This window comes from Zalophus californianus, chromosome 13 (assembly GCF_009762305.2).
Source record: "Zalophus californianus isolate mZalCal1 chromosome 13, mZalCal1.pri.v2, whole genome shotgun sequence".
NCBI classification, from domain to species: Eukaryota; Metazoa; Chordata; class Mammalia; order Carnivora; family Otariidae; genus Zalophus; species Zalophus californianus.
Window position 1 is genome coordinate 1,333,971 of NC_045607.1, and position 22,572 is coordinate 1,356,542.

The following is a 22,572-nucleotide window of genomic DNA, read 5'->3' on the forward strand; positions in this document are numbered from 1 at the left end:
TGCATCTAGTCGTAAGGGGTGATTTGTGCTGAGAAATTCAGCATCAGTCCCGTGGCCTGTGGGGTCAAGGGTAGACTCAGACCAGGGCTGCCTGGGCCTGACCACAGTGGCCCGCACACTAGACGTCAGAGCTGCCTGTTTTGGAGTTGAACAGATTGGAATCTAGTACTGGAGCATTCTTCAGTCACGTGGTTGAATTTTTTTAAAAGACATTTAAACTGGGAAACATCACCTCATACTCCAGCCTGTTGGTGAGAAGCGGGTTCGGAGCTCTGGCGGCCTATTAGGAAAGCGCTAGGATGCGGTTCTCTTCTGGGTGCAGGCACGGGGCTTCCTGGGAGGATGCCTCCAGCCACAGCCCTGCATGCAGGCACAGCATTTTAAGGGGGTGCGGGATGTGCACCTAGAGCCCCCCTGGGGTGTTCCACCTACTGATGCTGCACTTGAGCCAGCCCTGACCTCTGCAAGGGCAGGCAGAGGGGCTGCGGGCGCCGGAAGGGTCTAGATGAAGCAAGCGGCCCGGTGCACACATAGGCTCTTCCTGCTGTCCCCCGTGTGTTTGGAGCGCTCACGGTAAGAGACTTAAATTGTATGGCCGTCCAGCTCTGCCTCTGCATTTCCGGCCCCGTGCAACCCGTCTGTTTCTCCAATCTGGCTCCCGGGGACGTCCCTTACCCCATGCCTCGCCTTGCAAAATCTCCGCCTGCTCTGTCCACCAGGCGAAGGCGCCCTGCTGGTTTCCAGCGGACACTGGCTGCTCTTCCGAGCCCCAGGCAGCATTACGCCCCCCCCCCCCCGCAATCCCTGAGACGCACCGCGCTCTGGGGGTGGCGCCCCTGCTCTGCCCCCGCCCCGCACGTACCCCCAGGAGGAGCAACCGCAGGCCGGCCCCGCTCGGGCAGGAGCGGCCTCCCAGACGGACCAGAGCTACGCGCTGGGCGTGGGGACCGGGGGCTGGGGCGGGCTCCGGCCCTGCGCGACGCCTGCCCCGGGCCAGGCAGCGGCAGCACTGAGCCCTTGGCCACCTTGCTCACTGGCTGCGCAACAACAGCCGCGGATATAGTCAGCACAGGCAGAAACGAGCGAGCGAGCGAGCGAGTTTCGGCGATGCGGAGGTCCCGCCCGGCCGACCACCCCCGCCCCGGCCAGCGCTCGGCAGTCCCGGGGGCGGCCGCGCGGGGGCAGCACTCGCCCGCTCGCCGACCCCGTCCCGGCGTGCCCCGCGCTGCGGCCGCGGGGCGGGACTTCCGGTTGTGCGGCCGCCGGAAGTGTGGGGGGCGGTGGCGCTGGCTGAGGGTGAGGGCGGCAGCGCGGTCGCCGGGGATGGGGCCGGGCCGCGGCGGGAGGAGCGGGGCCGGGGGCCGGGGGGGCCGGGCCGCGGCGGTGGTGGCGGCCGGGCTCTCGGCCGGCTCGGCTCACTCGCGCTCGGAGTGTGCACCTCGCGCCGCGGGACCGGCTGGCGTCCTCCTCTGGCTTGGCCTCCGGCCCCGGGTCCGTGCGGAGCCCCCGGGCCGTCCCTCCGCGAAGCCTCATGAGCCCCCTTCTGTTCCCGGCCCTCGGCCCCGCCGCGGCCTCCCGGACCGGCGCCCCTGTAGACGCGGGGGACCCTGCCCCCCGGGGGCGGCCTTCCCGGCGCCACACCTGCCACCTGCGTCCCCGTGCCCTCCGCCGTGCTGCTGGGTTCGGGTTTCCCAGGGCCTGGGCCGCGTCCCTGTGCCCTGGTGCCTCAGCCACGACACCCCGCCGTGTCGGCCCCAGGTGCCCGGCCGGGCCGGGGAAGGCGGAGACCAGGCTCTGGGGCCATGCCGGTGCCCGTCCGGCTGCCCCCGTAGGTCACAGCCTCGAGCGGGCCGGCCACGTCCACGTGGCTTCAGCGCCCCCGGGGAGCAAACAGTGGGTGTGTTCGCGGGTGTGGGGGGTGTCGGGTCAGTGGTCCAGGGCTCCCCCGAGCGGGACCGCCTGCTTCGGTCAGGCTTCCGTGGTGCCCCCAGGGGCGTGCCCGGGTCAGGGGCGGGTCTGTGAGATTCTGCGATCCGTCCCAGTGGCAGGTAGAAGTCATGGACGTAGACGCCGAAAGAGAGAAGATAGCAAAGGAGATCGCGGAGCTTGAGAGGATTTTGGATCCCACGTCCTCGGGCGTCGGAGTGGGGGTCTCGGAGTCTGGTCTCCCGTTGGATTCTGACGCAGGTACGCTTTCACGGGCCACAGCTGGAGCCCCTCCACCTGCCCTCCAGACGAACGTGGTGCTCGGCCACACTGACCTTGCCCTTACTCCCCGGGACGGCCTGTTAGCGCTCCTCAGTTGGCCGAGGACCTGCTGGCTGTGAGTGAGCGCGCTGTCTCGGGAGGTTGGCGGGCTGTCCTCAGGCATCAGAGGTTCCAGAGCTCAGTTTGTCCGCTGCCGCCACGCCGGACAGCTGGGAGTCACCCCCACATGCTGTCCTCGGTGCTCCCCTGGGCCCTGAGGCCCCTCACCACAGCTCTGATTAGAGGCCTGCCCACATGGTCAGAACCTACGAGAGACGGGGCCCTCGGGCCTCTCCCTGGCACCAGGTGCAGGTCTGAGGCTGTTTCTGAGTTTCAGACCACGCCAGGGCCTGCCTTTCGCCTGTAATCAGGGCCTCAGCCATGCCCCCGCCCCTGACTCCAGCACCCCCAGGACGGGGCTGGCTCCTTCGAGGTCTTCCCTCTCTGGCTGACCCTGCCCTTAGTTCAGGGCCTGTCTTGCCTAGTCAGTGAGTGGCGCTCAGCCACTGGCTGATGGCGAAGGAAGGTCCGGTTTTGTCCTGAGGCCTTTCAGCGTCTCCCCCGCCCGTGGCCATCAGGAAAAACCCTGTGCCGTACCTACTGGACATCTCTTTAGCAGATACGGGATTCTGTTGCTGGTCGCTCACACGGTGTGCTTGTGTTCCCACAGATTCACTGCCAGAGGAGGACTCGGAGGCTACTGGTTCCCCAGGCTCGGTAACTACTGGCCTGGGCTGTTTGTGGTACCCACCAAGGCAGACACCACCCTGCCAGTGGGCCCAAGACCAAGCGGGGAGTGCTCTGAGCACATCTCGGTTTTTCCAGGTGTTTGTTACCGGAAGCATCGCGTCACAAAGTATTTGTCACCAAAATTAAAATTGTTCCTAGAATAACATCTGTCCGAGGTTTGGCGTTCACGCCTCCTGACTTTCCTAAGCTCTCTATGACGCGTATGTGTCTGGGCATGGCGTCATGCGTGGAAGGTTTTGAGCGTGCTGCCTGGGTCTGGCCCTTTGTAGCTTACTTGTCTGCCTCGGTTTCCAGCGTGCAGTGGGGTAGTCACAGCACAAGTCACTCCGCACGTGTGATTGTCCAGGACGGTGTCTGGCACATAGTTCCTCAGTCGGGCCAGTTTTTATTGCTACTTTTTACTTTAGAATTTCATGTTAATTTGGAGAATTTTTACAATTTGTTTTTTGTCTTTTAATGAAGGCAGCAGGTACAGAGTTGATTCTGATTTTTAACGGCCAGGTAGTGCCTTTGGCTTAGGTTTATCATAGCTCCTCATTGACGGTCCTACGGGTTGTTCCCGGGTTTTAGTGCTGCTGCTGCTGCAGCGTCCGTCCTCACACGTGTTGGGGCTCACCGTTCCCTGCCAGTGACGAGAGCGCACGAGCCCATCCTGAGCCTCGAGTTCCATAGAAACGTTGTGGAAAGTAGACGGTATTTAGCTTTTCACGTTTTCCCACCCAAGATATATTTCCAGATGTTTGCTTCTTTTGTCTCAAGTTGTGGAACGTGCATATGCTGGACACAGTCCCACATCAGGGTGGTCTCCTGCTGGCCCAGGGACCGGAGCGTGAGCTCAGAGGCTCGTTGTGCTGCCCTGGGTCACGAGGTGGGGCAGCGTCTGCATGCCTCCTTCCTCACCTGCAGTTTCCCACTTGTAACCAGGAAGAGGAGAGGTGGGGTGAGGCCAGCAATGGTGAGGATGACCCCAAGGAAAAGACCCTTCCTGAAGACCCAGAGACCTGCCTGCAGTTGAACATGGTCTACCAGGAGGTCATCCAGGAGAGGCTGGTGGAGGTCAGCCTCCTACTGGCCCAGAACCAGGAGCAGCAGGTAGGACAGGGCCTGGCCTTCAGAACCGCCATGGCCAGACACCCCAGAATAGGGCTTTGAGCTCTGTCTGTTCCCTGACTGCCCGGGTCCCATTCACAAAGGGAGTCGCTGCTGCCTGACCCCAGATGGGCCCTTTGTATCTGCCACAGGAGGAGATCATGTGTGACCTGGCAGGGTCCAAGGGCTCCAAGGTGAAGGACAGCAAGAGCCTGCCCCCGAATTTGTACGTAGGGCACTTCATGAAACCCTACTTCAAGGACAGAGTGACCGGGGTGGTGAGTAGCGGGGGCCCTGCTCTCATCAGGGAGGGTGGAGCTGCACGGGAAGGAGCTCTCGTTTCCAAACTTGCTGTGGCTGTTGTGAATTCCCTTGGGTTGTTCAGGGTGATATTCTTTAGCTTCTCTCAAACTTTTTTTGGTTGCCAGTGGTGAAAGTCAGGGTCTCCAGCCTTGGAATGTGGCAAGCTGACCTCAGCTCCACAGATGAACCCTGGGGGCATTTCCATAAGAGGTGGCACCATGGGTGGGGCAGCTTGGCAGAATTGTGGTGGCCTGGTAGCGAGGTCCTGTGGAGCCACTGAGCCCGCCCCATGCTCCTCACGGCCCCCAGCCACTCACCAGGGAGTAGCTCTGGGCCCAAATGTCTGGTGCCAGGCCTCCCACGTGGCCAAACTGCTCGAGGAGGCTGAAGGAAAGGGCTCCAGAGTCTTAGTGAGGCCCCACCGGGACATGCTTGGCCCGTGAGGTGAGCATACCTGGGTTCTGTCTATGGTGTGACACTGCTTTGTCTGGCAGGGGCCTCCTGCCAATGAAGAGACGCGGGAGAAGGCTGCCCAGGGCATCAAGGCTTTCGAGGAGCTCTTGGTGACTAAGTGTAAGTGCCCAGGCCGGGGCCTCAGCACCACAGCCCTGCCTCTCCTCAGATGCCTTCTTGTGGCTCTGTGGGCTTCTTCGGGCCCTGACCACTGGGACTGGCCCCTCAAAGCCCTTGCCTGTCCCAGGCCACGTGGGGCCACCATCCCCACAGATCACTGTCTGGTCTTCCTTTTCATCCCTGAACACCCAGCCCCACGGGCCCAGCTGTGAGCTTGGGCCAGGGCATCCTGCTTGGTGGACAGAGGGCCCTGGGCCCACAGCCCAGCTCCCCTGCCAGCTCTGTGGTCCTGGCCTGGTCATGTGCCCACAGCTTCCTCACGTGAAAGTAGGGGAAGGCGTTGCTGATGTCATTGTTTCTCGTTAGGGAAAAACTGGGAAAAGGCCTTGCTCCGAAGATCAGTGGTGAGCGACCGCCTGCAGCGCCTGCTTCAGCCCAAGTTACTGAAGTAAGTCCGAGCACAGTCATGGACGTCGGCCTCCCCGGCGAGTGAGGGAGTCCGGGCTCAATGCTTTGTCACGGACACTCAGTGCAGCCGCGTCCCCTGCTCCCAGCGGAAGAGGTGCTGATCCCTGGAACTTTTCCCCAAAGAGGCATCTGGGCTCGAGGTCAGGCATGCGAGAGCTGGGCAGGCCGAGTGGCCGCAGTCAGTCATGCAGCTCGGGCGGTTTCTCTGGTCTGAATGTGGACCGTGCGTGAGACTTTTTATGTTGTGCTGGGGTGACACCATGCGACCAAATCACAGCACCTGGGGCTGGGCCAGGGGTTCCAGGGGCTGCCCCTAGTCTCAGGGCTTGATGTGTGGGTCAGGATTTGCTTCAGGGATGGCTTTCTTCTCCCTGGACTCCAGAAGGGCCAACTGCAGGCTTAAGTAGGCCGTGGCTTTGTCACCAGGCTTCCCGCAGAACACCTCCCTGCGTGCGGGGTCCAAGGCAGGTAGCTGGGATGCCGAATCAGTGGTGTCAATTGCTGTCTGTGTGTTCACAACTGCAGTGACAGCAGGAGAGGGAGTGTCGTTGCTTCCCGTGGGCAGGAAGCCGGGCAGCCTCCTGCCTGCGCAAGGCAGGCTTGGAGTCGGAGCCAGGCTCCAGTGTGTGCTTCCTGACACGCAGCTTCATCCTATGGAGTGATGTGCATGCCTGAGTACTCAGGGAAACTGCACTGGACCCAAGACACCCCCCCTCCCCGTGCCCCCCCCCCCCCCCCCCGAGCACAGCCACGATGTGGGTAACCCTGGTGTCTCTACCTGCCCTGTAGGCTTGAGTACTTGCACCAGAAACGGAGTAGGGTGACGAGTGAGGCAGAGAGGCAGGTCCTGGAGAAGCAGAGCAGGGAGGCGGAGAGGGAAGTCCAGGACATTCGGTGAGCTGGGTCTTACAGGGAGGCTGTGGCCTGGGGAGAGGCATGGAAGGCCCGGTGTGAGCCTGGCAGCCTGTTTCTGTCTCCAGGCAGCTCCCAGAGGAGGCCTTGCTGGGCAACAGGCTGGACAGTCACGACTGGGAGAAGATCTCGAACGTTAACGTGAGTCGGGGCAGTACTGGGCCAACGGCGGCTCGTGGCCGTGCTGGCAGTGGAGGGCGTGGGCTGGCATCGGCAGGGTCAGATTCAGGCAGTCAGGCTAAGTCCCTGGTGGCCGCCAGACCTACTGCGGCGCCCCTGGGCAGGTGAGTGTCAGGCCTGCCCCGCCGGGGTGAGCTACCTTTTCAGAGACGGATGAGCACGAAGGTTCAGGCTTCGTGCTTAGAGCCGACCCCTCGCTTCTGGGTGTGTGAGTCCTGGCAACCCGGGCTGGGACCCCACTTCTCCCCGGGTGCCAAGCTGCCAGCCGTCCGCGAGCAACAGCCCCTGCAGCTTGGGTTTCCCTGTTGGTGCAGTTTGAGGGTGGCCGCAGTGCGGAGGAGATCCGGAAGTTCTGGCAGAACTTCGAGCACCCGAGCATAAACAAGCAGGAGTGGAGCGGGCAGGAGGTAGACCAGCTGAAGGCCCTTGCGGCTGAGCATGGCCATCTGCAGTGGCAGAAGATCGCCAAGGAGCTGGGGGTGAGGACCGGAGGGGCCTCAGGTGCATGGCTGGGAGGCTGGGCGGGCTTGGGGTCACCACGGGCTGAGCATCACAGCCCAGTACTGGGAGCCGGCACATTGCTTCATCACGCCGCTCTTGAGGGTGTGGCCTACAGGGAGAACAGCCTCTCCACCCCTCTCTGGGCCACGTCTCTGGGCACTTCTGGCTCCTCAGCCTCCGTCTGTCTCCGAGTGCTCACTCGTCTTCCGTCTCCCTCCCAGGGCCTGTCTTAGCTGGGTCCTTCCTTATTTCCATCAAGTCAGGAGTTGGTTCTGATGGGTTTCGAGGGGAACGCTCTTCCCGGTTTTCTCTGGGTTCTTGTGGTGTTTTCCTCATTTCTAAGGCGAGGACCAAGAGTTCCACTCAGCTTCTGTCTGCACCATGAAGGTGTTGGAAGCTCGCCTCTCTCAGAACAGCTCACTGTGAACTAGGACCCTTTGCCGCCCCTTCAAACCTTAGTTTGTGTAGGAGGGTCCTTCTCATCTGTACGTCGTTAGGTGTCTCAGGAATCCTTTGTGTTGTGCTCTGTTTGAATTTCACTGGTTCACGGCCTGAGAGGGTGATGAGTAAAGTCCCCATGTTTGAATGGAGCACTCTTACAGACAGGCACACGCTCGCAGCGAACCGATTAAACCGAAGCTGCCCAGAGACCAGCATAGACCCTAGGGTGGCAGATGGTCCGTCTGTCCTGCCAAGCTCAGTCTGTAGAGCCGCTTGGCCGGAGCACTGTGCCCACATCAGAAAGGCACGCCCCCCCCCCCCCCCCCCGCGTGTCTAATAGTTGTGTTTCACGTACTGAGCTGCTGGGTAAGCTGGCGCATGTACACTTATGCTTCGTACGGTTGGTAAGTTGGGCTTTTAAAGTCGTTTTTGGTCTTTGTTTTCTTAGTTTCTGGGGTTTTATTTAGGGTTTTGGTTTAGAGCAGCGTTCGTTCTCGGTAAAAGTGAGAGGAAGGGGCGGAGACTCCCCTTGTGCCCTTCGCCCCCCCACCAGCATCATCCCTTCCCAGAACGGTGCTTCTGTTCAACCGAGGACAGGTCTGTGCTGACACACCGCCGCACCCAGAGCCGATGTGCACGTCAGGGCTGTGCTGCTGGGGGGCTGCCCCATGTGGGCTTGCACAGTGCACGGGGACACGGGTCTGCGGGGCAGCCTCCTGCAGACTAGTGCTCTGCCACCTATGCTGTGCCTCTTCCAGGGCCACCCAGAGCTGGGGGCCTGTCCCCGCAGCTTCCTCCTCTCGGGAACCGAGGTGTCTCCGGGCCTTTTCCCAGCCTGCCCACGTGTTCCGTTTTAGCACGAAAAACACCCCATTGTCTAGATCCATCTCACTTTGTCTCTCCACCTGCTGAGGGCATCTTGGTCGTTTCCAGGATTTGGCAGTTGTGAAGGTGCTGTTAACGTCTGTGCCCAGGCGTTCGTGTGGATGTGAGTGTTCAGGTCCTTTGGGTAAACACCAAGGAGCAGTCGTATGCTGAGAGGATGTTTGGGTCTGTTCTCCAGAGTGGCCACCCCGTGCTGTGCACCCCCGGCCACAGGCAGGGGTCCTGCTGCCCTGCACCCTCACCAGCCTGTGGTGGCGTCTGGGCTCCAGACTCGGGCGGTGCTCCCAGACGACGTGTGTTAGCATCACATGCACTTCTGCATCTCCGTGATGACAGATACAGGCTGCTTTAGGTCTCATTTGCATGTCTTCTTTGGCTAAGTGTGTAGGTTTTTGGTTTATTTTTAATCGGATTGTTTTTTTGCTGAGTTTTATTTTTTTATTTATTTTTTTTAAATGTTTTATTTATTTATCTGTCAGAGAGAGCACAAGCAGGGGAAGCGGTAGGCTCCCCGCTGAGCAGGGAGCCCGATGTGGGACTCGATCCCAGGACCCTGGGATCATGACCCGAGCTGAAGGCAGACGCTCAATCGACTGAGCCACCCAGGTGCCGCTTGCTGAGTTTTAAAGTCTTGTGTATTTGGGAGAACAGCTTTTACCAGACATGTCTCACAAGCATTTTTTCCTGTCTGCAGCTTGTCTTCTCATTTTTCTGACGTCTTCCACTGAGCAAAAGGTCTTAGTCGAGTCCAGCTGATCCGTTCTTTCAAGGACCATGCTTTTGGTGTTGTGTCTTAAAAGGCGTCCCCAAACCCAAACCTCATAGGCATGCAGATTGCGTGTGTCCAACCATACGTGTTCTCTGTAACTCAAGGGTTTTCTTTAGGAAAAAAGTTCAAATCGCATCGATTAGCTTTTGGGAGATACTCTCCCCATAAGGTGATGAATGAGGGGACAGGCTTGGGCGACCGCACCTGCCATGGAGACTGGTGCTTTATGTGCTGAGTTGGAGCCCATATGGAAGCCGAGATACAGTCAGTCCGGAGCTCTCCCTAGGGTGGCATCCCCAGAGAGGCCCGTTGGGGCCCCCGGATTAGGGCCGCTGTGCAGCCCCTACGTCATCAGAGGCGCGTGCTCTGCAGGGAGGCTCCTCCAGGCTGCTGAGCTGGCGGTGCCCGCTGAGGACTCCAGTGTCGCTCTGGGGTCATGTGAGTGCAGCGTTAACGGACTTACCTGGACACGCTGTGTGTCTGAACGTGCAGACTGGTGCTTCGCGGCCTCCTTCTGTCAGGCTCTCCACTGTCCCTGCAGGGTCTGCTAGGGGCGATAAGCTCGGTTCACAGCACCCTGGCCGTCCCTCTGCGGGGGGTACACACCCAGTAACACCCACTTTGCTTTGGTCTTGGGGCCTCGGAAGACCAACCGCAGCGCCTTCCAGTGCCTGCAGAAGTACCAGCAGCACAACAAGGCTCTGAAGCGCAAGGAGTGGACACGGGAGGAGGACCGCCTGCTCACCCAGCTTGTCCAGGAGATGCGCGTCGGCAGCCACATCCCCTACCGGAGAAGTGAGTGTCCGTGTGGGCCCTGCTCCCTGTGCCCCCCGCTGAGGCTCGCAAGCCCCTGGACCCAAGGCCCCTCACGGGTGGAGGCACCTCAGTCATGACAGGCTTGAGGGGCTGAAGGGGGACGCCCGGGGTCACCCAGCCCCTGCACCCCACGGCCCAATGACCTAGTGACCAGAGCAGCTCCTTGCTGAGTGACCCAGGAAGCGCGGTGCCCATCAGGCCCCTTTGTCCCCAGTTGTCTACTACATGGAAGGGAGAGACTCCATGCAGCTCATCTATCGGTGGACCAAGAGCTTGGACCCCAGCCTGAAGAAGGGGTTCTGGGCCCCAGAGGAAGACGCGGTGAGTATACGGTCGCAGAAGCCAAGGAGAGCCGTACTCCAGGATGTGAGCCTCGGCGCCCACTGTCCCTTCTGAAATGGACTGGTGCGGGCTGGGGAGCTTACGGCTGCCTGTAGAGGCCTTACTTGTTCGCTGTCCTTTACTGCAGAAGTTGCTTCAAGCAGTTGCCAAATATGGGGAGCAGGATTGGTTTAAAATCCGGGAAGAGGTGCCAGGTAGGAGCGATGCCCAGTGCCGAGATCGGTGAGTTGGACCTCGCTGGGTGAGGGAGGCCTTGCTGGGGTTGCTTCTGGGTAGGCCAGAGGGTGGGCGAGCAGCCTGCGGCCCCAGGGGATCTGCTGGCCGAGGCTGGGGTGACCTGGGAGCCCTGCGTAGCCAGGGTGTCTGGTTAGGAAGCAGGATGCGTGTTGGTTTTTTTGAAGCAGACTTTTGTATGGGCTCAACCTGAGGTGGCCCAGGGGGCGTTTCCCTGACTCTGTTGTTGAAGCTCCTGTTCCAGACCCCTGACGGCAAGGTCTCTGGAAGGCTGCTTTGGGAATGTCCTTTCTTCAGCCTGTTTTTTTTAACGGTTCATGATAACTTAATCTGTATGTCGTGCAACATACTCCAGTGAGGGGTTCTGGGGGGTTACTGTTGGTGAGCCGTGCAGCCGTCACCCCAGGCAACTTCAGAACGCAGTGACCACCCCCCAGAGAAACGCTGTTTGCCAACAACAAACAATCGAGGAAAGGGACAAGGGCTCGAATAGACCTTTCTCCAGAGAGCGCACGAGACAGGGCTCAGTGTCGTTAGTCGTTACAGAAACAGGGAGAGCAGCAGCGAGATGCCACCTTGCGCGCGTCAGGACGGTGGTTTTAAGGCCGCACAAAAGGGCAAGTTTAGACGAGGGTGCGGAGCGTGCGTGGTGCGGTGCCGCTTCCTTGGGCAGCTAGCCAGGGAACCATGCTGTTGGCCGGCAAACTGCCGCCCGCCCGCGGGAACCGGAAGCCAGGCCTCACACGGGCACCTACACACGTGTGGTCGTAACCGCGCTGGTCATGGGGCCACATGGCAGGAACTGACTATGTCAGTGGAGGAACAGGTTGATGACAAAAGTTGTTCTCAAGCTGGACAGACACTAGAGTACCGTTTGGTCTTAACGACGAAGCCCCGGGGCACCTGGTTGGCGTGGTCAGTGGAGTGCCCAACTCTTGATCTTGGGGCCATGGGTTCGAGCCCCGCATTGGGTGTAGAGAGGACTGAAAAGATAAGTGCATGAAGTCCTGACACACACACACACACCCCCCCCCGCCTCGTGGGTTCGCCTTGGCAACGGCAGTGTCTGTGTGAACGGGCACGCTCGGTGCTCTTGGATGTGTGCCTGCGAGTGGGGTTTTCAGGGCATGTGATGCTGTGGTTACCCGCAGTGGCGGCCCTGCCCTGTGCCCCCATGGGAGACACCCTCACCAGCCCCCATGAACCCCAGCTCCCGCAGGCGTGGGGTGTGAGGTGGCGTCTTGGTGGCTTCCGTTCGTGGCTCCCTGACAGCTCCTGGCATTGAGCATCTTTGTGTGTTGCCCGGCCCTTTGCATGTCTTCTCTGGAAAAACATCTGTTCTTGTCATTCTCCCAGTTAAAAAACCGAGTTGTTTTTGTGTCACGGTTTGTGTGAGTTGATACATGTTCGGCTACAAGTCCCTTATCCGAGGTCTCATCTGCCCGTCTTTCTCGATGGCGTCCTGTGAGACACATCAAGGTTTTAATTTTCATGAAGTTCAGTTATTCTGTGTTTTCTGTTCGTCCCCTGAGCTTTTGTCGCCGGGTCTCGGGAGCCCTTGCCGGCGTGGGGACAGTCGCGGGAGGGCATTCTGGCGCCCGAAACACCCTTGTGTCCTTGCCACTTTCAGGTACCTCAGACGGCTGCACTTCAGCTTGAAAAAGGGACGATGGAACGCAAGTGAAGAGGGGAAGCTGCTTGAGCTGATCGAGAAGTACGGTGTTGGTGAGTCTTGGGCCTCTGCAGGCCCTGAGCCCCCAGGAGGCACGGCTCGCGGCGACCCCAGCTGCCCTCCTGTCCGCAGCCTTTCCCCGGCTCAGCGGGCAGCAGCTTCTCTCCCTTGCGCACTGCCGAACGGTCGGGATGCAGAGTTCAGGAGCGCCGTCACTCCTCTCCTGGGGATGGCTGCTGCCGGCCACATGCACCTGCGCAGCCCGCTCTCTGGGCCCATCTCTAGGGCAGCTTTTTTTAAAGTTGAGTCACTCGGTGTGAGTTTATGGAGTCCGCCACTTTCCACTTAGCATTCTCTTGTCCGTTGTGACTGTTTTTCTGTCTTCACGCGTCCTTTGTTCTCCCGTTGTTGTCAACAGTCACATCCTGTCTCCCTGAGAAAGAGCACGGAACTTCCTCAGCCGCCTGTCTCTCGATGGATGTTTCTGTTGTTTCTCATTTCTGCCCCTTTTGCTCCTGGAAGGAGCGAAGGGCTTGGTCATTGCATCTGCTCATTATCTGCAGCATCTCCTCAGAAACAGACCCTAGATGTGGTGTTGTTGAGTTCAAGTGTGTGCAGAATCCTGAGTGTGGCACGGAGTCACACTGCCCTAAACACAAGGCACCAGTGTCCTCCTGCCTGTGGAGTCGGGAGAGAGAATAGTTTGCCACGTTTGGTGTAGAAGCCGGGGTGTGGCAGGATTGCACGGGCTGTGTTTACATAAACGCAGATGGTTTTTTTCTTCTTGTCTGTGTGTTTTCTAGAGTCTTGCTAAAGGGCTGATTATCCATTGAGAATCCGAAGGCCCACTTGTCACTGAGCTTCTCCGACGTGGGGAGCAGTGTGCAGCGGAGCACGCGTTCCCTCGGAACACGGTGCAGGTCTTCTACGGGAGACCACGCATCTGCGAGAAGAGCCTCTTGTTCAGGCTGTGAACATGTCATCAAAGACCATGGGAAGCAACTTCCGCGTTGTTTTGCTTTTGTAGGTCACTGGGCAAAAATAGCTTCTGAACTACCCCATCGGACGGGCTCCCAGTGTCTGAGCAAGTGGAAGATCATGGTCAGGGTGAGGCTTTGCCAAAAGTCAGTCGAAGGCCCTGTACCCGTGGGACCGGCATCACTGCTGGGCGGGGAGGGGAGGAAGGACATCTGGTTTCTGGCCCTGGCATCTTTTCTTCCTGGAAGTCAAGGGCAGAGAGCCCCAGCCTCTCCCATAGCTGCTGTCCCCTCAGAGTATTCGGGGGAGTGGGGGGTTGTGCTCCCAGCGCGCCGTGTCCAAGCCTGCTTGGGGTCTCTCCCCAAAGGGCTGGCCTGCCTGCTTGCTGTCCCTGGTCCGTGAGCCCTGGGCGGCCGAGGACTCCAATTAGCCCTTCCCCACAGAAAAAGCAGAGTCGGGGCAGGAGGCGGCGGCGGCGGCCCCTTGGCAGTATGCGGTGGAGCTCCAGCAGCGGGGACAGCAGCAGCGGGGACGGCAGCAGCGGGGGCGGCAGCAGCGGGGGCGGCAGCAGCGGGGACTCAGAGCCAGAGGAAGCCCCAGAGGCCAGGGCAGGTGGCCAGGCGCTGCCGTCAGCACAGCATACCGTGCCGGACATGGACCTGTGGGTGCCTGCCAGGCAGAGCACCAGTGAGCTGTGCGCAGGGGGAGCCCGGGGCTGGCCAGGACACCGTGCCGCCTCCCCCAGCCCTCCCCGGGCCTCCAGCGAGGCTCAGGACAGCAGAGCTGCTGGCCCCACAGCCTCGGCTTCCGCAGAGGAGGCAGGCCAGACGCACACTCCCTCCGGGACCCACAGCACCAGCGCGAGAGGCATCGGGCACCCAGGCTCGGCGGACACGCACCTCTCGAGCTCAGAGGAGCTGGCAGACAAGGTAGGCCCCAGACCCCAGTGCGCCCCACATGGCTGCTCGGGGGTCACTTAGCTGGTGCTAAGGCACAGCGGGCCGGCCTGCGCTCGCGTCAGCTGCGTTCTGGGCGCAGTGGGTCAGACACCCGTCCTGGCTCCAGAGAACGTTCACTTCTGGTGCGCAGGAGACTCGTGTCCAGAGCAGCAGCCTCTACTTCCCCAGGTTTGCTTTATAAGCCGTGCAGGGGCCCTGCCGGGTGGGGCCGCAGACTTGGAGCCATTTCTGACCTGTCTGTCCCTGAGTGGGGGTCGGCAGGGGGCAGCAAGCAGGAGGGTGTTCCCCTGGCTCGCGGAAGTCCAGACACTTCTCCTGTGCAGGGTCCCACTGTCCACCAGCCCTGTGTATGCCTGTCCCGGTCGGCGTCTGAGCTCTCAGGGCCCTGGCCACCTCCCTGGCTCTGGCTGTGTGCGGAGTTGCGGTGAGCAGGCTGGCCTGTCCTGGGAGAGATAGGAGACTGTGGCACCTGAGGGGACAGCAGGCTGTCCAGGCAGCCAGGCAGACTGCACACGCCAGCCCCTGCGGTGCCATCGGCTCGGGGGGGCTGGCCGGGGGAGCAGGGGCCCTCTGCTGGTGCTGGCTGCAGCCAAGCTGGGTAGGCAGGTGGGTGGCCAGGCCTTAGGGACCCTCCTGAGGCCGTCATGCCTCAGAGTGCTTCCGCCACCCCGCATTGGGACCCGGGCGCAGGGATGTGTGCTGCCTCTGCAGCCCCTGCACCAGGGCTTCCCACGTGTCCAGCCTCACGCCGTCTTTTCGTCAGAGTGGGAGCTGTCTGCTGAAGGTGCCACTGGAGACAGTGCTGCAGGTGCTCAGGACCAACACAGCCCGCCGGCGCCAGACGCTGGTAGGAGCTGGCCCCCCGTCGCCCCCCACTGCCACCGCCCTGTCGGCCCAGGGCCCCTCCCCAGTCCAGGGAAGGAGTGGAGGGTGGTGTGTGGGGCTGTGGGCAGCCTGGGAGCCCAGCCTGACTGGGAAGCCCAGGTGTCTGTCTTCCTTACACAGAAGGAGAAACTGAGACAACCGTGCCCACTCAGCCCGTCCCTGGGGGCCAGCCCCAGTGACAGTGGTGTGGCCGGGCCCCATGTACGGCGGCTGTGGCACAGGACGATCGGGAACAGGCGGCAGTGGCGAGGACATGCCCTGCAGAGGAGGCTCATTGAGCGCCAGCTTCTGGTGGCCATGAGCCCGTGGGTGGGCGACGTTGTCCTGCCCTGCACCCCCCGGAGGCCTGCCGTCGTGCACACTCGAGGTACTGCCCCAGGGTTCTTTTGAGAGCCTCCTGTGGGTTTGGGGTGGGGGAGACACAGGGCAGATACGGGGTGACCTTGCTGGGGAGGGGGTGCACGGGGAGGGACCCCTGTGCCAGTCTCATCTTTCTAGAAAGCATCCCTTTGGAGGGCTGTTTGGGTTTTGTCTCTGACTTGCTTAGCACACGAGGGACAGTCTGGAAATGACCAGCCATTTGGGCCTTAGCAAGGGTCTTCTCGGGGCTCGGATGCGCAGTGCCTGCATGCAGGTTTCTGGAGAGCTGGTCGTGTTCTCGGGGCTGGGGGGCGGGGGGGCTCCACAGGCCAGTCAGGGCCAGCCTGCCCTCTGGGCTCCTGCCCTTCCTTCTGGTTGAGCATGGCGGCAGATGGATGCGGGGTTCTTTGGGGCCTCAGGGAGAGGGGTCTTGGTAACTGCGCATGTGTGCCTTTGTCTTCTCAGCCGATGGCATCAGGAAGCAGCTGCAAGACGCCCGGCTGGCCAGCACCCCTGCGTTTACTGTTTTTATCCAGGTGAGAAGCCCCGTAAGGCAGAGCTTTTCTATCTTATGCTTGGTTTTCCTTGGGTAAAGGTGGATTCACTTCTTAAAATCTAACTTTTTGAAGTTTCAGACCTTTGGAAAGGGTCTTTCGGTGCCTTGCAACACCTAGTAGGCCAGTCACTATGGAAGGGACAGCCCCGTCCCTGCCACCATCAGTTAAACCCCATCCTGAGGAGGGACGGGGATGCTGGGACCCCAGTGCGTAAATGGAAGCTCGGAGGAGACCTCGGCTCCGAGGGAGCTTTGCTCCGACGCACCTAGGCTCTGAGGCCAGGCCGGGGCTGAGCAAAGGGGTCATGGCCTTGAGGGGCTGTGCCGGGCTCCGGACCTACCCCGAGCAGTGGTCAGAGCTGGCTCAAGTTCATCGCAGACGCCCTTGTCATCTTGGTCCTGGACGGGGAAGAGGGACAGGCCCTTGTCGTGCGTGTGCCATGCATGTGTCATGCGTGTCCCTCAGCTGTTCCAGATTGACACTGCTGGCTGCATGGAGGTCGTTCGAGAGAGGAAGGCCCAAACCCCTGCCCTGCTCCAGACTGGCACTCGGGACCCAGTGCCTGGGCTCCTACAGGTGAGAAGTAGGGAGTGAGCACCCGGCACAGGCTCACCCGGTTTCTGCCACCCTCCCTCCTCTTCCTGACACGGCAAGGCCAGTGCTGGGGTGGGTAGCAGCTGTCCAGCCAGAGAGTAAGAGACAGGAGGCATTCCTGAGTCCCCCTTTAGGCTGGTCCAGCCCCTGAGAGCAGCCCTGTTGGCTTTTGGCCCCCTCACGGCAACCCTTCTAGGAGGTGTCCGCCCATTTGCTTGGAGCCCTGAGGGCTTCACAACATGTCGGGGTGGGAGGGGGCAGAGCTGGTACCGTGCCGCCCCTGCGTGGAGGCCTCCAAGCTCTTGGACATCTACTGCTCTGGGCATTGGCCTTGCTGGGGTGAGGTGCCAGGTGTGGGGTCCGTGGGGTCCGTCGCATTCCTGTGTCCAGTTAAAACTGAAGGGAATGACAGAATGACCAGGTTGGCCCTGTGGTGCCATCCAGGCCCCAGAGACCCCGATTCCTTCTGCCTGGGGAGCCAAGCTCCTGCCTCTCCCTCAAATCCCACATAGGCCTGACCTCACCATGATGAGTTCACCCAGTGGTGCTTGTAGGAGGATGTGGGGAGGGAGGGAGGCCGGCCCTGGTGCTTGGGCCTTGCTCCCACTGCAGGTGAGAGCAGAAGGAAGGCTTTGCTGCAGGTAGAGAAGAGTGGGTCTGGGCCCTGGAACTTCCCTGAGGCGCACACTTTTGTTTTTCAGATGTCTTCGTTGCGGGACTCCCCAGGTACTCTCTCTGTTCCTGTCTGGACCATCTAACCTAACGGCAAAGGGGTGTTGGATTTCGGGTTTTGGGTAGCACAGCTGTGGCCCTGCTGACAGATCTTGTCCGAATCCCACGGCAGGGACAGAGCGTGGCAGGCGGGAGTGGGCAGAGGCAGCTCAAGCTCCTACCTACCCTGCACGTAAGCCAGCCCCGGGCATCCAGGAGGGGCCTCTGCTGCTGGCTGCCACCAGCCTCCCCACACCAGCAGCATCGTGCGAGGCTCTGGGGGCCTGGGAGACCACGTGAGGAGGACAGTGGTGCCCGGCGGTTGTTGTTTTGAAGATACCGAAGGCATGGGGCTGGCGGCCGGTACCCGGCAGGCCCTGCTGTCCTGGCTGCGGCAGGAGCTCGAGGAGGTCTGGGACGTGCGGATCAGATGCCAAAGCTCCTGCTCTGTACTCCCAGCAGCTGCCCGCCCTCCAGGAGGGCCCTCCGATGGGACAGGGGGGAGGCCTGTCTCCGGTTCGCACGCATGGAGCTCATCCACGTGTGTGTTGTGTCTTCCCTGCAGGCCGCAGCTTCCGGAATCCACCGGCACGAGAAGCTGTAAAGCAGAGCACCAGCCACAAAGGGAGCAGGGGTTTACAGCTCTGCCGTGCCGAGTCCAGTCCACCGGCGCCCCCGCCAGCTCCGTGTGGCCCTCGGCCCAAGCCCAAGACCGTCTCCGAGCTGCTCCGGGAGAAGCGGCTTCGGGAGGCCCGGGCCAGGAAGGCCGCTACCCCAGGCACCGTGGCTCTCCCACCGCAGCTGGTGCTGTCCTCGCCACTGATCCTCCAGCCCCGTCTACCACAGCCGCCCCCCACCCGCTCAGCCCCGGGCCCCGCTGCCACAGACACGGCGCTCTCTGGGCCTGGGATCCCTGCAGCAGCGGGGCTGAGTACTTCAGGCAAGGACGAGAGGGCTTCGACCCTGCCAGTCTTGGACCGCACCCTGGCCTCCACGGAGGCTGCCCCTGCTGCCTCCAGAGCTCCAGTTCCCAGCCGGGTCCTTGTGAGTGGCCATCAGGGTGGCCTGGGACAGTCTCAGGCCCCTGCCACGTCCCGGAAGCAGGGCCTGCCTGAGGCACCACTCTTTCTCCCAGCAGCCCCCAGCCCCATTCAGCTGCCTATCCAGCCCCTCAGCCTGACACCAGCTCTGGGCATGCACAAGGGTGGGCCTCACGTGGCGGCCAGCACGCCTCTGCCTGTCACCTGGGTGCTCACAGCCCAGGGGCTGCTCCCTGTGCCAGCCGTGGTGGGCCTTCCTGGGGCGGCAGGGACCTCTGATGCCAAGGGACTGTCCGTGACTCTGCCGTCCTCCCTGCCTGGGATGCGGGTAGGCCAGGGCCCCAGGCTCCCTGGGCTGAGCCACCCCTGGCAGCCCCCGGCCAACATGGACACAGACTCAGATTCTTCCTCCAGGGCAGACCTCTCGACCCTTCCGATGCTTTGCCAATCCCAGAGTTCTGTGGAAGTGGGCAGTGACGTGGCCCGTGTCCCTGGGGGACCTTCCTTCCCTGGAGAGGCCCAAGTGGCCAGGGAAATAGCTGCGCCCAGGATACCCTCCCAGGCCACACTCCTGGCTGACCACCCTGAAGCAAAACCCCCGTGGTCCAGCCAACCCCCTCTGCAAGCTGGCACTAGCCCTGGGAGTGGCCCAGGAGGGACACCGGGGTCCCCGGGGCCAGGGCGACCCATGGGACCTCTGGGCCTAGAGAGGCCACCCCTACCCCGGCCTGGGCCTGAGAGGGGTGCCCTGGACCTGGACCTCCTGTCCCAGGAGAGTGAGGCAGCCGTGCGGGATTGGCTGAGGGGACAGCAGGGGGTGTGCGTGCCCCCGCTAGGGAGCAGGCTGCCCTACCAGCCCCCAGCCTTGTGCAGCCTACGGGCCCTGTCTGGACTCCTGCTCCACAAGAAGGCTTTGGAGCAGAGAGCCACCTCCCTCGTGCCCAGTGGGGCAGCCGGAGCCCTGCAGGCCTCGCTGGGACAGGTGCGGAGGCAGCTCCAGGACAGCCCGGCCTACCTGCTGCTGAAGGCTCGGTTCCTGGCAGCCTTCACCCTCCCCGCACTCCTGGCCACGCTGTCTCCCCACGGCGTCCACACCACCCTGTCGGTGGCCACAAGGGCCGAGCCAGAGAGCGAGGACGACCTGGGGGAGTTGGAGCTCACTGATGGCTGCTCCACAAGTGGTCCTTGGGCAGGGCCGGCAGCCACCATCCCCGTTCAGGTAGGCGGCCATGGGCACAGAGGTTCCCCCCCCCAGCTCCCCCGTGGCCGTCTGCAGCGCCCCCGCCCAGTTGTGGGTGGGAGTTCGGCCAGCAGGGCTGGCCCACTGGTTGCTGGGGAGGAGGAAGCTGGCTCCAGGCCTGTTCAGTCTGTGCGGATGTGGCCCTCCTTTGAGGCCAGTGTGGAAAACAGAGGAAGGAACCTCTACACTCACGAAACCCCTTGGCCCCTCTTGGGGCTGCCGCCCCCACTACAAAGCCTTGCCTGAGGGAGCGGGTGACCTCAGGCCCTGTGCACCCTGCGCACGTACGGGCTCCTGCATTGGGGTACTAGCTCCACAGAGGTGGGCCTACCCTTGTTTCTGCACATCTGGGGACACCGAGATCCTTCCAGCTGGCAGCTCTGGTACCATGTACCCTGGAAGAGCTTTCTGAGCCGTGGAGGCCAACCGCTTTCCTTGTTCCCTAGCAAGAAGCCTGATACAAACACGCAGGAAGGTGTCCCCATGTCCTCTGTGGCTGCGTGTGCCCACGGGGCTCCCAGCAATTGTCCTCTGACCCTGTTCCTGGGTCCAGCAGGAGAGCCGGGCCACCTCGTGTGTCACATCAGGGAGGTTGTGGGGTCTCCTGCGGGTGGTGGCCCTTGCCCAGCTGGGGCTTTGTGCCGTCAGGACAGCGGAGGCAGGGTTTGTGGCTGGGGGCTGAGGGGGGAGGGCCTCCTGTCCCCTGGCCTGCGTGCAGGCTCTTCGCTGTCATCTGCCTGTGTTTCTCGGCACTGCCCTGCCAAGCCTGGCTGGGAGAACCGTGACATGGGAGGCTGGCTCCCTGGCATCACCAAGGGGATTGGAGTCTGCAAGTGGGATGGGGGGCTGGTGGGGAACCAGAGCCCGCGTGTGGCCATGTCTCTCCTGCAGGAGTCTCAGTTCATCTGCAAGCCACAGTGTGTCTGCAGGGACAGGTCTAGGGAGCAGCACATCCCTGGCAGCCTCCTCCCTGGTGTGACTCCTCACTGCCCCCACTTTCCCTGCCTGTTCTGCTAGGGAGTCACTCTTGTTCTTCTCTGCCTGGGTTTTGTTCTCAGGGAGCCCCAGACCCTGGGCAGAGCGCTGACTCTTCCTGCCTGGATGGTTCTGACAACCTTGACGTGCTGAGAACCCGGCATGCCTGGCATGTCCGGAAGAGGAGGCGGCTGGTGTGAGCGCAGGGTAAGCGTGGGCCTTCCCTGTGGCTCTGCTCTGGGCATGTGGGGGCCAACAGCTGTCCAGATGCAGGGCAGGCTGGCCCTTAGGAGCTCGCTCGCACCAAATGTGATGGTGTTAGGTGGGGTGTGGGTATATACAGGCCTCTGGGGGCAGGCCCAGGGTTGTGGAGGCCCCCGGGGGAAGGGCCATCTAATCCCCCTCCCCCAGGTGCAGCCCTCACCCACTGGGTTCCACACCCCAGGCTCTGTGCTTCCTTCTTGCTGGCACACATGTGCCTCAGGGCCTTTGCATTACTAGGCCCTCTGCCTAGCTTCCTTCTGTGTTTGTGAGGCTCATTCCCTTTGTCCGATCACATCTCTGCTCAGTGGTCGCCTCCTCAGAGATGCTCTATGACTGTTCTCCTGAGGCAGCGTTGTTGTCCCAGCGTCCATCTGTCTTGATCGCACTCTGCTCTCTACAGCTGACACGGTCTAGGTGTATATTTGTCATCTCTGCCGTGAACGTGTGCCCTTATGGGGAGTAATGTAGTTTTTGCTGCTGGGGCCTCAGTGTGCAGACAACAGGCACCAAGTAGGCCTTCAGCACGGATTAGTTGAGTTCACGGGGTGGAGAACCCATGCGGGGGAAGGACCCTGTCCAGGTCCACAGGTCCCGGAGACAAGAGCCAGCTCCTCTGAGCACGGTGGGGGCCGTGCCCTGAGAGGTCCTGGGTCCTGGAATAGGGCAGATGGGTCCACAGAGGGGATGCCAATGGGGTAGGGGCGTCCTTTGGAAGCCTACCCAGGCCCCAGGGTCTGCCCTCAGCATGGCCCCTGTGAGGACTGCAAGTGGGCAGCCAACCTGGTTCTGCTGTGCCCTCAAAGGGGGCATGGTGCCACCTTTGGTTCCTGCCCTACAGCACCGTCCATGGGGTCTGGCTGGGAGTCTGGGCATCCCCACCATCAGGGCATCTTTGCATTCCAGGAGGCAGGAGCCATGCTGGACCCTGGTGAGCCCACCTGCCCGGAGAGCCCCTCACCGACCCTTCCAGAGAAGGCCAAAGCAGCTGGAGACTGGGAGAGGCTCCGCCAGCAGGACTGTGAGGCCAGAGGGGCTTGGCTGGTCCTCAGGCACAAATTGGGATGTTTGAAGGAATAAAGGAATGGCTTATTTTTTTTTTTATTAAAAAGCAAGCCCTCAGGCTCTTGTGATGTTGCCCTGAGAGACCGGGCAGTGTACAGAGGGTTGGGGCCGCCTCTGGCCACGTCGGGAGCCGGCTGGCTGGGCCCTGAGATCCGAGGAGCCCCCTGAACCCCAGGCCTCAGTGTTGGGTGTGGGGTGCCCTTTCCACAAGACATGCTTGTGGCTCAGACCGAGGGGCCTGCCACGAGCTCCCAGGTGGCCACTGGTCTTGGTGCGGCCACGGGGACTGGGGTGGACCCCGCCTCGCTGCCTTCTGACCACCCTGCCAGCCGAGGTGGGCTCCTGGAACCAGCGGCAGCCAAGCTGCCACAAGTCGTGCAGCAGCCCCAGGCCAGTGCCGCCTTCCTCCTGAGCGGCCGCTTCTTGGCAGGATGCCAAGCCCCAGCACCCTCCACAGCTCTGAGGGATGCTCAGCCTTGGTTTGGGTGTGCAGCCTTTTGAGGCACTTGGTTCTAGAGGCTTCGTTCCTGTGTTCTCTGCATGTGACCCTCCCGCAGGGTGCCGCACCCACTGGGACTGACCCACCACCACACAGCCTCGTGAATGTGCTTTCACTTTTTAGTTTGTGCCCAGTGCTTTTTTGGCTCGTTTCTACTTTTCCTGGGGGCTTCTTTGGACCTGTGGTTGTTTAGAGGTTTCTGTTTAATTTTTAAATGTTTAAGGATTTTCCAGTTAGCTTTTTGTTACTGATTTCTAGTTTCTGAT

The 22,572-nt window shown here is 61.5% G+C and overlaps 1 protein-coding gene across 5 annotated transcripts; it reads left to right on the forward strand.

Annotated features, from left to right (window-relative positions):
* Positions 1-1,306: 1,306 nt before the first annotated feature.
* On the forward strand, positions 1,307-22,454 carry SNAPC4 (small nuclear RNA activating complex polypeptide 4). 5 transcript variants are annotated; one of them, XM_035723659.1, is made up of 25 exons: positions 1,307-1,491; positions 2,043-2,187; positions 2,918-2,964; positions 3,922-4,089; positions 4,239-4,364; positions 4,884-4,962; positions 5,329-5,410; positions 6,220-6,324; positions 6,411-6,483; positions 6,837-7,001; positions 9,766-9,913; positions 10,149-10,255; positions 10,404-10,498; positions 12,141-12,235; positions 13,210-13,289; positions 13,604-14,089; positions 14,443-14,543; positions 14,831-14,966; positions 15,125-15,371; positions 15,830-15,900; positions 16,387-16,497; positions 17,217-17,241; positions 17,792-19,485; positions 20,565-20,688; positions 21,649-22,448. In XM_035723659.1, the coding sequence occupies exons 1-24, from the start codon at positions 1,324-1,326 to the stop codon at positions 20,679-20,681; spliced, it is 4,671 nt and encodes a 1,556-aa protein (XP_035579552.1). In that variant the 5' UTR covers positions 1,307-1,323; the 3' UTR covers positions 20,682-20,688; positions 21,649-22,448. The 5 variants fall into 5 exon arrangements, with proteins under 5 accessions (XP_035579552.1, XP_027471643.2, XP_027471648.2 ...); XM_027615842.2 differs by lacking the exon at positions 1,307-1,491 and adding an exon at positions 1,503-1,828 and having other exon boundaries at positions 21,649-22,450; XM_027615847.2 differs by lacking the exons at positions 1,307-1,491; positions 6,837-7,001 and adding an exon at positions 1,503-1,828 and having other exon boundaries at positions 21,649-22,454.
* Positions 22,455-22,572: the final 118 nt, after the last annotated feature.

Excerpts from the sequence above, each read along its gene's own strand:
- SNAPC4 (XM_027615842.2), top strand. The coding sequence starts at position 1,532 with ATGAGCCCCCTTCTGTTCCCGGCCCTCGGCCCCGCCGCGGCCTCCCGG. Across the intron at positions 4,090-4,238 it reads CCCAGAACCAGGAGCAGCAG|GAGGAGATCATGTGTGACCT; the intron begins GTAGGACAGGGC and ends TATCTGCCACAG. Across the intron at positions 6,325-6,410 it reads AGGGAAGTCCAGGACATTCG|GCAGCTCCCAGAGGAGGCCT; the intron begins GTGAGCTGGGTC and ends TTCTGTCTCCAG.